General features: G+C 37.4%; 1 protein-coding gene across 2 annotated transcripts in view; it reads right to left on the minus strand.

The window, feature by feature from the left end:
* The window catches only part of ETNK1 (ethanolamine kinase 1), a 65,750-nt gene extending 55,887 nt beyond the window's left edge, over positions 1-9,863 (minus strand). The window contains exon 1 of one of the 2 annotated variants that reach the window (XM_055280376.2): positions 9,392-9,863. In XM_055280376.2, the coding sequence (XP_055136351.1) occupies positions 9,392-9,814 (423 nt within the window). In that variant the 5' untranslated portion in view covers positions 9,815-9,863. The remainder of the gene's footprint in view (positions 1-9,391) is intronic. The other variant, XM_055280377.2, reaches the window with a different exon arrangement.
* Between the last annotated feature and the right edge of the window lie 4,275 nt (positions 9,864-14,138).

The following is a 14,138-nucleotide window of genomic DNA, read 5'->3' on the forward strand; positions in this document are numbered from 1 at the left end:
CAAGGACATTATAAGAAAGGAAAATTACAGACCAATCTCTTTCATAAGCAGAGCTGCAAAAATCCTAATCAAAATATTAGCAATTGATACAATAATAAAAAAGAGAATATATACAACCAAATAGGGTTTGCTCCAGGAATGCAAAGGTTACTTAGCATTCAAATTTTTTTTCAATCAAAGTAATTCACCTCAATAAGAGAAAAATTAAGAAAAATCTTATAATCATCATGAAATGCAGAAAAGACATTTGGCCAAATTCATCATTCATGATGAAAATACTTAACAAACTAAGAATAAAAAGAAACTTGCTTAATCTGGTAGAGTCATTAAAGAAAATCTATAGCATATATCCTACCTAACAATAAATTATTGAAAATGTTCTAAGATTGGGAAATAAAGGATGACCACTATCACCTTTTATCTTCTTTTTCAAGTGTGTTAGAGAGGTCCTTACTAGTGCAGTAAGACAAAAAGACAGAAGGAGAGACAGCAATATGTATTATTTTCAGATTATACATAGAGACAATGCAAAATAATCTACGTAAAAACCTTTAGAGTGTGTGAAAAAAATTCAGTATACAACAATTAATTATAATCCTATATACCAACAACAAAGTAATTTTTTAAATGATACCCTTTACAATAATATCAAAAAGCATGAATACCTAGGGATAAATCAAAACATGTGAGATCTCCACAGTGAAAACTTCAAAAGTTTGAGAGAAATTAAAAATTTATTTTAAGATTCAGTATTGTTAAAAGAATTCACTTCTCCCCAAATTTATCTATTGATTCCACAAAATATAATCAAAATCCTATCCAGTTTCTTTTGTGGGAATCCCAAAATTGAGTCTACAACTTATATGGCAACTTAAAAAGTCAAGAATAGTCAAGGCAATCTTAAAAACGAACAAAGCTGGAGTCCTACACCAAAGCCTATAATAACTACGTCAAATACCAAGTCCTGTAGCAATGACTGAGAGTAATCCACACAGAGTGGTGCTGCTGCGGTAACAGACAAAATAGACCAAAAGAAAAGAATAGGCCGGGCGTGGTGGCTCGCGCCTGTAATCCCAGCACTTTGGGAGGCCAACGCGGGTGGATCGCTTGAGGCCAGGAGTTCAAGACCAGCCTGGCCCATATGGTGAAAGAAAAAAATAAAGACAGACAATAGCAATTATTGGTAAAGATATACCATAACTGAAACTCTCACATAATGCTGTTAGGAATATAAACCGGGACACTCACTTCAGAAGACTGAAAGTGTCTAACAAAGCTGAAAATACACAAACTAGATGACTCAGAAATTCTACTTCTAGGTATCCACTTAACAGAAATGGATATTCATGTTCAAAAAAAGTATAATTGTAAGAAGCATAATTTGTGATAGCCAAAACATGAAAACAACCCAAGTGTCCATTAACAGTAGGAGACAAATAAATTGAGGTATATTCTTAAAATGGAATGCTAGTCAGTCATGGAAAAGAACTACAACTATATACACATGAATAAATCTCTCAAAATCTGGGCATATGCCAAACCAAAATTTTAAAAAAAACACATATTTCATATGATGCCATTAAATAAAATTCAAAAAGAGGAAAAACACTGATACAAGGCACAATGGCTCACACCCGTAATCCCAGCACTTTGGGAGGCTGAGGCAAGAGGATCACTTGAGGCCAGGAGTTCAAGACCAGCCTGGTAACACGGCAAGACCACATCACTACAAAAAATTTAAAAATTAGGCAGGCATGGTAGCATGCACCTTTAGTCTCAGGTACTCTGGACGCTGATGTAGAAGGGATCGCGTGAGCTCAGGAGTACAAGGCTGCAGTGAGCTATGATAGCATCACTGCACTCTAGCCTGGATGATAGTACGAGACCCCATCTCTTAAAAAAAAAAGTAAAAATTTAAAAAATAATAAATAACTAAGTCACATTATGCTTAACATGATCATCAAATATTAGGTTTGTGACTATCAAAAATTAGTCAATACCATTCAAACATGGGAAAATGTTTATAAAGGGCTAGTGAAAAAAGAATATAAAATTATATAGATGACTGCAACTATGTAAAATATGTTTAGGAGAAGTAGAAGGTAATAAAAATAAAATGATTGTAAATAGAATATTGATGATAGGAAACTGATTTTTTTCTCCTATTCAGTTTTAATATAATATTGTGGTACAACCTTTTAGTAAAACTAAATTATTTCATGTACATATGGTTTCCTGTACAAAGACCTTCATGCACTTATTATTTTCCCAGAGTACTTACTTTCAGAACAGAACTAATTCAAAACATTCTATTTTGTTAATTGGAAAAAAAAAAATCTGCTATTATGGTTACCACTAGAGGGAGGGAGAGATCAAGACTGAAGGAAAATGAAGACACAGTTGCTGGAAATTAATTTTCTTTTCCTGGGTTGGGGTGGGTATATGTTTTACAACAATTTATGATTCATCCATTTTTCTATATGTTTGCTGTTTTTTACAATTTTTAAAAGAATGTTAAAAATGTATTTATAGCCAATCTGGTATATCAAAGAGTAAAATAACTCCTTAGAAAACAAAATAAAGAGAAATAGAACCTCTGATTTCTTAAATAAAGGTCTTCTACTGCTTCCCTATTTTTGTCATCCACTCCTTCCCCTACAAAAAACACCCTTAATCTTCTTTCTTCCCTAACCTGTAATCAATTGACAAGTCCTGCACATTTATTTTCTGAAATGTGAAATCTGTACCTTATTTCCATCTCATCTGTCCTAATCTGGGCCCCAGCACCTCTTGTCTGGACTAACACAACAGTCTCTTTCAAATTATTTTCTCAAACTTTTTAAATGCAATACACAGGAAGAAATATATTTATCATTTGATATAATATGTACATAGACACTTTTGTATAAAACTAAAGCACGCTTCACAAAAGAATACTTACCACCGGGTGCAGTGGCTCACACCTGTAATCCCAGCACTTTGGGAGGTCGAGGAAGGTGGATCACCTGAGGTCAGGAGTTTGAGACCAGCCTGACCAACATGAAGAAACCCCGTCTCTACTAAAAATACAAAAATTAGCTGGGCGTGGTGGCAGGCACCTGTAATCCCAGCTACTCGGGAGGCTGAGGCAGGAGAATCGCTTGAACCTGGGAGGCGGAGGTTGCAGTGAGCCGAGATCACGCCACTGCACTCCAGCCTGGGCAACAAGAGCACAACTCCATCTCAAAAAAAAAAAAAAAAAAAGAGTACTTAAAGAGTACTTACCTTACTACTTGCAAGGCTCTGTCTGATGTATCCTCTACCATAACTTACTCTAACTCATCTTTTTAAACTGTAGTGGTCTCAAGACACTATATTGATTTGGCATCCTATTAATGTATGGTAACCACTAGTTTCAAAACCAATGTCCTGAATGATCACTTATTTCCCAATTTAAAACATTTCCCTCAAACAACCCTTCTCTACATTGTTGCCTGTCACTTCTCTAATACGTGATATAATTTACCTGCTTAAAAATATCCAGGCCAGGTGCGGTGGCTCATGCCTGTAATCCCAGCATTTTGGGAGGCCGAGGTGAGTGGATCACTTGAGGTCAGGCATTCGAGACCAGCCTGGCCAACATGGTGAAACCCCGACTCTACTAAAAATACAAAAATTAGCTGAGCGTGAGGGCGCACATCTGTAATCCAAGCTACTTGGGTGGCTGAGGCACGAGAATCACTTGAACCCGGGAAATGGAGGTTGCAGTGAGCTGAGATCACACCACTGCACTCCAGCCTGGGCTACAGCGAGACTCTGTCTCAAAAAAAATAAAATAAAATAAAATACAAAAAGAAAAATATCCAGTGGCTTCCCATGATGTCCTAAATGATGAGTAAGCTACTCAAAGTCTAGCTTCATTGCCTTTGTGAGATAGTTTTCCTTGCTCAGAAATGTTTCCCCTTTCGAGCGCCTCTGCCCGACCGCCCCGTCTGGGAGGTATACCACGGAGGCCAGAAGCAATCTGGGGGTTGGACGTGGTGGCTCACGCCTGTGGTCCCGGCGCTCTGGGGGGCCGAGGCGGGTTGATCACTTCGGGCTAGGAATTCCAGACCAGTCTGGCCAACATGGCGAAACATATGAAAAATACAACAGACAAACCAACCAACCAACTCAATGACAACAAAACAGGTCTATCCTGGAGTCATACTCTAATTTTTTCTATTTTCCTCCCTTTCTGATCCTTTATCCCACTTTCTTTTTCTTCCTCTTCCTTCTCCTTCTTCGTCAAATAGAGGATTGAGTTATTATCACTGATCCATATAAAGTCCCTCTCTCATTTATTTTGATTCCCACTCCCCATTTCTGTTCCCCGTCTTCCCATGTGCAACCTTCCTAATATGTTTGATACGCATCTTTTTGTTTGTATGTATTTTTAGAAAATGTTTATTGTTTTTGTGTGCAAAAAAAATTAATAAAAAAAAAAAAAGAAATGTTTCCCCTTTCAATCTGATCTCATCTACCCTTCAAAGCTTAGCTCAGGTACCCCCACCTCTATGAAGCCTTCTGTACTACATTCTTCTATGACTACCTTGTGCTACAGTTAGTTGTACAAGGACTCTTACTGAAAACTAGCATTACACCTAGTACAAAAGACACATGTCAGAATTACTGAATTTTAGGAGCTCACAATTCTCTCAGTTGGGATGGGAGAATTGGAAATGTGAGGTGGAGGAACATAGTAGCAAAACATGTGATGCGTAATTGTAGGTATTTCATTGAATTCTCATGACTATTTTCCAAGGTTATACCATTTTATGGAGACTTTAAAACTTGCCAAAGGTTGCAAATGGCTGAAAATAATATTCAAAAACCATCCTCTTTCCACATTATGCTCAGTCCCCAAAAAGACGTGACGCAGTTTGCGTAGTCCAAGTTACATGGCTATTATACATGAAAACAAACTAGCACTTCAGGCTCCTGACTTCACAGTCACATCTTAATAAAATACATGGGAGCCTAACAAACATTTCATGTTTTTGGTGGGCGTCTATTAAACATTATATACTTTATTATTCTAAAATGCTGAAGACAGGGAGGGAATAGGAAACAGGAAACTGGATATAACCACTAATACTAAAAGTTACACTGAATATAAACTATGACTCCTTATTTGTATCTACAGGACTCAAGATTTCCTATAATCTTAGGGAAAGTAAACTAATACATTGTTTACTTTTTTAATATATTAAAAAATTAACCGTAACTTAATATATTAGCTTACCTAAGACTTTTCAGAAGCTACTGCTTAAAGGAACAAACTCATCTTTTTAAAAACATAAAAGAAAATCAATTATTATATTAGAACACTAATGGAGACAGAACTTAATACAGCAATTATATAGATCTGGCTTTTTCTTCTCCCTTTAAAACAAAGACCAATATAAAATATTAACTATCAATATTAAGAGGAGTTACAGATTTTTAATAGATTATTTACTTAACTACCTCCGACACTGTTAGAAAGAGGAAGGATATGAAAACTGCTGTGTAGCTACACAACCTAACACAAAGATTAATTTCCATGATAGAATACATATGCTTAAAAAAAAATGAAAAGATTTTTTAAAACATGCATTCAATAACATGCAAAAACCTGTAGTAAAGCAGAAAGAACAGTACATTTTTTAAACTTCTTGGGTAATCTTTGCATGTGAACTAAATGTGAATGTTCATTCCATAAACATTACGTTGTTATCATTTTCTTATTTGTCTTCCCCATCGGACTAGGAATTTCAAAGAGCAAATATTTGTTTTTTGATTCAAGTATCCAATATATAGTAGGTGCTCAGCAGCAATAATAATTATCATGAAAGATAGCATTTACTTTACCCTCACAATAACCCACTGAGGTAGGGATAACTACTGGATCAATTTTACAGCTTAGGATACTGAGACAGGAAGTTTAATGATTTGACCAGAGTAACAAAGCTAGTAAAGTACAGAATCTGGATTCAAAACTAGCACTGTGTTCAAACTCCATGCTCTTGAGCACTGTAACATACTGTTATTGAAAAGCTAAGTTGCTATAAGGTACCATATAGCAAGCAATCTCATTTAGACCCAATAAAGGAATAAATATATTAGTTTTGTAATGTTAAATAATAATTACGGTATTAATTCCTACCAATGAAGCCTTTGCCATTATCTACTATAAGTCCCAAGTAATGGAAAAATTCACAGTGACAAGTTAGTGAGAAAAACAACATTGCTTAATACTGCAAACAGAAAGACCCTGAGACAGCATAACTGGAATATTCCAAACACTAATTTCATCAGCTCTTCAGAAAATGAAAAACAATTTTAAGAGTCCGTTGAGAATTATTATGGACCTGAGATCTGACTTGATTCTTTATTCCTTTATACAATGACGATCCAAAGCATAAAAATCAAAAATCCAAATCTTCACATAAGTTAGAGAGTTGTTACACAACAAAAGTCATTCGTGAAGGAAAGCTGAAGTGATCCCTTTTTCCTAAAATGGTGTCACATATGAAAAAAGTAATGCAAATTTATGTTCAAGAGAACTCTAAAGCAGAATCTTTTTATGAGCCAAAGCTTTAGAGAAATTAATTTTATACAGAAGCACCTTCCCTGCTTAAATCATAATATACAAACAAAACTCTTGGTCAAAGAACAATAAAGATGGTTTATCATCTCAGATCTGCCATTTGTAAATGGCAAATTCAGTTTCATTAACTATATAATACATATTAACAGTACCGTCTACATCCACCTCACAGGATAGTTGGGAGACTGTATGTGAAAGTGCTTTATAAACAGTAAAGGATTATTAAATACAAAGCACTGTGGCCGTATTGTTGTTTTAGATTTACTCTGCCTATTCTGCTACTATACTCTGAAAACCTCACCATCTCCTTTATAATTTATCGTTTTAATCTAGTAAGAACAGGAATTCTGTCTAAAATGAGATATATTATTCCATCTGCCCACAAGTTCTGAGCAAAGACTGGGCCTTCTATCATTTTGACTCTAGTAAGTCTTTTTTTAGCTTGTTTTTTTCTTTTTATTTTCTGATATGCTCTGGATAGTTCAGCTTGCAGGAATAATCAATCACCAGATAAGTATTACTACAGTAAGTTTCTAAAGTACATTTAAAGTATATCTTAAACATACAAAAATGTTAGAAAAAAACTGAGAAAAAAAACAGGCTAAATTACTGATACTTGACTGCTCTAAAATTACATTATATTCTGTTGACTATATAATACATACTTCCTCTGAAATGTGAGGTATGATTTTTATCTATTTCAAGGGAAATACAATAAAATCTCAAAAGAAAATATTTCCATTGAGATTTACTACAGAAATTCTGAACCATTATGAAAGTAGGGTTTGTAATGACCTAGAATGCAAGGAGCCAGATCTGCTGAGTTGAAAGGTGAATAATCATCAATTCAGCTTAGGAGACGCTTTTAGGACAGCTTCTAGACCAAAGCTTTGCTTGCACATGGACGGAATGTATTTCTAACTAATAATCATCTTAGGGAAAAATAAATGGTAGTATTTACCTGCACTTATAAATATTAAAAATTCGGATTATAAACCCAAAGGTCTTTAGGTTAAAAGTTGCTACAAGAAATCAAGATTTAATCACACGTAGTTACTTTCCAACAAGCAAAAACAGTTTAATGTCACTACATTTTGCCCTTTTTTACCTACATCCTGGCTTACTTCACTGAGTTTCACCTAAAAAGATAGTGCCTACCTAATATGGTTGTTTGGGCGACTAAGATAAAAAAAATACAATTTACCTAACCCCACAGTAGCTATCATTACTATTCTACAGACAAATACATCAAAGGAAATTCCAGTCTTCAAAGCTTTAAACTTTAAAGTCACTGCTTAAAAGTAACTGATCTGCCAACACTAGAGTTTACCAGGAAGTAGCACTTTTTAATTAATAATGTTTTATGTATAAGTGACTGCCAGAAAATGAATCATCTTAATAAATTTTAGAGCCTTATATAATAAAATACAAATAAATTGATAAACTAAACAAGTACTGAATTTCAATTTGGAAGACATATTTCCTTTAAAGGAAATATATTTTTTAAATGACATAAAAATCACTTTGGATTCACTATTTCCTATATACTCGGCTAACAAATACTCCCTTAAATTTCAAAATTTGTTGTCTAACAAGTTTCTTTTCCAAAACATACGGGTCCTTTTAATCTGCTTAAAAACTCTTCTAGGTAATAAGAACTGAAACTAACACATGAAAACCCAAGTGTCAGGAACTGTTCTGGGCCCTAGGCACTGCTCATGTTTTATTCATCTTTGTATGGGTGGCTGGCTAGTTTAGCAAAGAATTTAGCAAATAAATCAACAAATATTGGTGAATAAATTAGTCATCAAAACGAGGCAGATGATTTGGCTAATTCAAATGAACGTTCTTACATTACTGCTCAGATTTAGAACAAATCCCAAATATCCCAATCTTGAAAATTACTGGGTTTTTTTGTTTGTTTGTTTGCAAGGGAAAAGGAGAAAAAGAGATCTATTTTCGTATCTAGTTCCTGAAACTAAAGCTAAAAACAAATTAGTATTCAAAAATAATCACGTAGTGGAAATCATAACTTCCAACTTATTAGAAAACTCCTAGCGTCTCAGGGATTTTTTTCCTCCCAATTTTTTCTCTTATCTATCAACACGGTGTCTGACGAAAAGGAAATAGTCACAAGCCACTGCTCCTTCTAGTATCAGGTATTAATTTCACTAAGACGACTTTAATAATTCAGAAATATCGACTCAAACAAAACAATGTGTGTGGTGCTACCTAAGAACCGACCTAGCGATGCCTGGTCGTGGTCATTACTTTGGGAATAGAGAACGCTCGCCAATCCGAGGGTTTGGGAAGACAAAACGCAGTGTGAGGCATCAATGAAAGCACATCGCAGGGGGAGGGGAGAGGAAGGAAAAGATCAGAGAGGATTAATGACTGCATTACTGGTGGGAGGGGAGGAGGTAGACGAGGACCCCGTGCAAGGGGAGTGGAAAGGTTCATTTTGCAGTGACCGTGGACTGGGGAGTGGGAGGAGGGGCGACTATCAACAGGAATCTCCCCCCGTGGATGGGTCTGTCACTTACGCAGCCGCTTCTAGAAAGAGAAAATGTGCCCTCAGGTCAATCTCAAAGAGCAACTGCGACAGGAAGGGGGAGTGACCTTCCTAGGTGTGAGGGGAAATACAGGGTCACTTCCCAATAGACTTAAGGAGATGTTGCCCTAGGTCCTCCTCGGTCATCGTGGGACACAGGCGATTGTGGTGAGGACCCCCAGAGCCGCGTGAGGGGCATAAGAGACCCAGAGCTGAGGTGTGGGCGTTACCTGCAGGGTCACCTCCTGGGGGTCCCAGTGAGGCCGCAGGTGTTGCAGGAGGCTCAGGGCCCCCTCCCGGCACCGATGCTCCTCCTGATCCTGAACGGTGACGTTCAGCTTGGGCACCTCCGGGGAGCCGGGAGGGACGTGGATGTAATTGGCCATGGCCCAGGCGACGGCGGAGACTACCACCACGACGACGGCGACGGCGACCACGAGAACGGCGGGCGCCGACAGACTGGTGGATCCTTCCGTCCCGGGGCGCCCTCGCGGGAGGGCTGGGGGCGCTGGGACGGGCGGGCGAGCGTCAGGAGAACGTCTGGAGGCGGCACTGTCGCCGATCCGGGTCTGGACAGCAGCTGAACTGAGCCCGGCCCGCTCTCGGGGAAAATTCCTGTTGTAGGTGCTGGACCGCGGGCGGCCGCGGAGCATGCCGGGGCTGGCCTGACGCTGGCGTCACGCGCGGGGCGGGGCCTGCGCTGCGTCAGGGGGCCGAGGCGGGGTTTCTCGCCTCCCGTCACAATGGGACCGCTGTACCGCGCTGGGCTTGTTGGCCTGCGATTAGCACACACCCATCCCTGGGAACTGCTAGTCTGGAAAGCGGGGCTGCTTCTCCTGGATGAGCCCGAGCCCTGCCAAGCCCCTCAAGGCATTGAAGCTTTAGCTCACCTTATCCGAATGGTCGTGGGCATCCAGACTCGAGTTAACGACTGAATTTTTCTGGGAAGCAAGGGACACGTTCTAAAATAACCCCAGGATCATTCTTTAGTAGTAAATAAAACCCTTAACTGGACTGAGTTTAATTAACATTCAAAATGTTTAATTACTTCACTAGCATTAAGTTTATATCCTGATTGTTCAGAAAGACCCTACTTACCTTTGTAATTCACAAAATAATTACTTCACCGATAACGGTAAACTTCCTAAACTAAAAAGAGGAGTGGAAATGGAGCTTCATAATACAGCAAAGAAGTTGATTTAACATTTTTCAAATTTAGTGGGTTTTTTTTTGGTTTTGGTTTTGGTTTTGGTTTTGGTTTTTTTTTTTTTTGAGACGGAGCCTCACTCTGTCGTCCAGGCTGGAGTGCAATGGCGCGATCTCGGCCCACTGCAACCTCCGCTTCCCGGGTTTAAGTGATTCTCCTGCCTCAGCCTCCCAAGTAGCTGGGATTACAGGCGTGTGCCACCACGCCCAGCAAATTTTTGTATTTTTAGTAGAGATGGGTTTCACCATGTTGGCCAGGCTGGTCTCAAACTACTGACCCCAAGTGACCCACTCGCCTTGGCCTCAATACTACACTGTCTTGATTACTGGAACATATACTGTTTTTTTTCTTTTTTTAGGCAAGGTCTCATTCTGTTGCCCAGGCTTGAGTGCAGTAACTTGATCATGGCTCACTGCAGCCTCAATCTCTTGGGCTCAGGCAATCCTCCTGTCTCAGCCTCGGAGTAGCTGTGACTACAGGTGTGCACCATCACACCTGGCTAATTTTTTTTTTTTGAGAGATGAGGTCTCACTGTGTTGCACAGGCTGGCCTTGAACTCCTGGGCTCAAGCGAACCTCCTGCCTCAGCTTCCCAATGTGCTGGGATTACAGGCATGAGCCACTGCACCCAGCTATACTGTCTTCAAGTCTGTCTGTTTTCTGACTTTGTTTTTCTTTAATATTGTATTGGTTATTCTGGCTTTTGTGGCTTTGCATGTAAACATTAGAACTGGTTTGCTGATATCCACAACATAACTTGGGGTGATTAGAATTGAATCCGTAGATTAGGTTGATAATTGATATTTCTTGCACATTTTTAAAGTTTTGCTTTTAACATTTAGGTTTTTAATCTTCCCCAAATTAATTTTTATGCATAATAAGAAGGAGGCATCAAAATTTTTTTCTCATACAAAAAGCAACTGTACCACTACTGTTCATTGATCAGTCTGGACTTTCTCACTAATTTTTGATGCTACTTTTGTTATATACAAAGTTCTCATATGTGTGTGGGTTTTGTTCTGGGACTTTATTATGTTCTAGTAGTTTATTTGCCCATACCTAAACCGACATACAATACATCCTCGTAGGGTTGGTCCTCCCAATATATTCCCTAATCTTACTTGTCCCCATCCTCCTCTCCCCAGTTACAGCACTTTTCTTGGACCTTAAGTTTTGATATGAATTTCAATGTCATTTTAACAAGTTCAGTAAAAAAACCCTTTTGAGATTTTAACTGGAATTGCATTATATGTACCGATTAGTTCAGGGAAAATTGAGGCCTTTATATTAATCTTTTCTCATTTATGAATATGGTTCATTTCTCCATTAATTTTAATCCATGGATCCTGTACATTTTTTGTTACTTTTGTTCTCAGGTACCTAATAGTTTTTTTTTTCCTTCTACTTGTTAACGGACTCTTATTTACCATTACAAGCTAGTGCAGTTTGCAACATAATTTTCAATTAAATTATTTTACAGTTACATAGTTTTAAAATTCTTAAAATGTCAACTGCTTAATAAAAAATACAATTTATACAAAAATACAAGAGATACTATATGCATTGTGAAAGTATTAGTATATTTATGATTTCTCCCCAAAGTGGAAGGAACACACATGCTAATGTTTCTTGTAGAAAATTATGCCTAAATCTGGCAGGACACGGTGGCTCACACCTGTAATCTCAGCACTTTGGGAGGCCGAGGTGGGTGGATCACCTGAGGTCAGGAGTTTGAGACCAGCCTGGCCAACATGGTGAAACCCATCTCTACTAAAAATACAAAAATTTGCTGAGCGTGGTGGCACACGCCTGTAATCCCAGCTACTCGGGAGGCTGAGGCAGAAGAATCGCTTAAACCCGGGGAGAATCACTTGAACCTGGGAGGCGGAGGTTGCAATGAACTAAGATCACACCACTGCACTTCAGCCTGGGTAATAGAGTGAGACTCTGTCTCAAAACAAAAAAAAAAGACAGCGTAGTATATTGTAGTATTCTCAAAAGAATAGAGAAATAGATCTATGGAACAAAATAGAGTCCAGAAATAGATCCACACAAATACAGTCAACTAGTATTTAACAAAGGAAAAAGGCAATTCAAATTTTGAATAAATGGTGCTGGAACAACTGGAGATACACTTGCAAAAAAAATAATAATAAGAATCCAGACACATCTTACACCTTTCACAAAAAGTAATTTAAAATGGATCATAGACATAAATATGAAACACAAAGCTATACAATTCTTAGAAAGCAACATAACAGAACATCTAGGTGATTCTGGGTTTGGCAGTTACTTTTTAGATGCAGCACCAAAACCACAACCCATGAAAGAAAACTGGTAAGTTGTACTTCATTAAAATTAAAAACTTTTGCTCTGCAAAAGATAGTTAAGATAATGTAAAGACAAGCCACAGACTGGAAAACATGTTTGCAAAACATATTCAATAGAAAACTTCTATTCAAAATATACAAAGAACTCTTTAAACTTAACAATAGAAAAACCCAATTTTAAAATGGGCAAAGGATCAGAACAGATATCTCACCAAGTAGACATACAGATGGCACAAAAGCATATGAGAACATATTCAACATCTAAACAATGAGATACCATTACATATCTATTGGAAGCTGAAATCCAAAACACAACCAGCCAAATGCTATGAAGATGTGAGGAGGAACTATCATCACTGGTAGGATGCAAAATGGTACAGCCACTTTGGAAGACAGTCTGGCAGATTCTTACAGAGTTAAACATGGTCTTACCATACAATCTAGCAATCATGTTCCTTGGTATCTACCCAGACGACTTGAAAACTTACATCCACACAGAAACTTGCACAATAATGTTTCTAGCACCTTTATTCATAACTGTCAAAAATTGGAAGCAACCAAGAAAATAGGTGAATGTACAATGAAAACTGCCGCATCCATAAAATGGAACATTATTGAATGATGAAAAGAAATGAAGGACCAAGTCACAAGAAGGGAAGAATGGAGCATAGGAGATTTTTAGGGCAATGAAACTATTCTGTATGATATTATAATGGTGGATACATGACATTATAAATTGGTCAAAACTCACAGAACTATGCAATACAAAGAGTGAACCTTAATATAAACTATGGACTTTAGTTCATATTTGTATTTTTGTCAATCAACATACTGCCTTGCTGTAGTAGCTAATAAATGTAAATGAATAAAAAAGTCAGAAAATATAGGATCAGATCTCTATGATTGCAAGTTAAAGAAGGATTCCTAAACAGACTAATAAAGCACATACTATGAGGGAAAAGGATTGATAAATTTGAAAACATTAAAATTTGAAACCTCATGACCAAAAATACCATGAAGATAAATGACAAGCCATAAAAAGATAAGATATTTGCAATGTGTATGATCAAAAAGTATTTATATTCAAGATACTACTAATAAATAAGAAAGTTAAACCATCCAGTTGAATAACTGGCAAATGAATAGCAGTTTGAAGAAAAGGAAACCCAAATAGCCAATAAGCTTTTGAAACTATGCCTCCCTAATTGTAATGTCTAATAATTAAGATAATATAAATTAAAATAGTGAGATACCATTTCACACCCATTAGATTGGAAAAAATTTTGAAGTCTGATAATGCCAAGTGTATATTTCTTGTGGAGAAGTAAATTTATTTGTAAAAACTTTGGAAAACAATTTTGCAGGTTTTTATCAAGTTAAAGGTAGACATCATTTACCACCCAGCAGTTTCAATTCCAGGTACATGCAAAAGTCCCATACC

This window comes from Symphalangus syndactylus, chromosome 5, assembly GCF_028878055.3.
Source record: "Symphalangus syndactylus isolate Jambi chromosome 5, NHGRI_mSymSyn1-v2.1_pri, whole genome shotgun sequence".
NCBI classification, from domain to species: Eukaryota; Metazoa; Chordata; class Mammalia; order Primates; family Hylobatidae; genus Symphalangus; species Symphalangus syndactylus.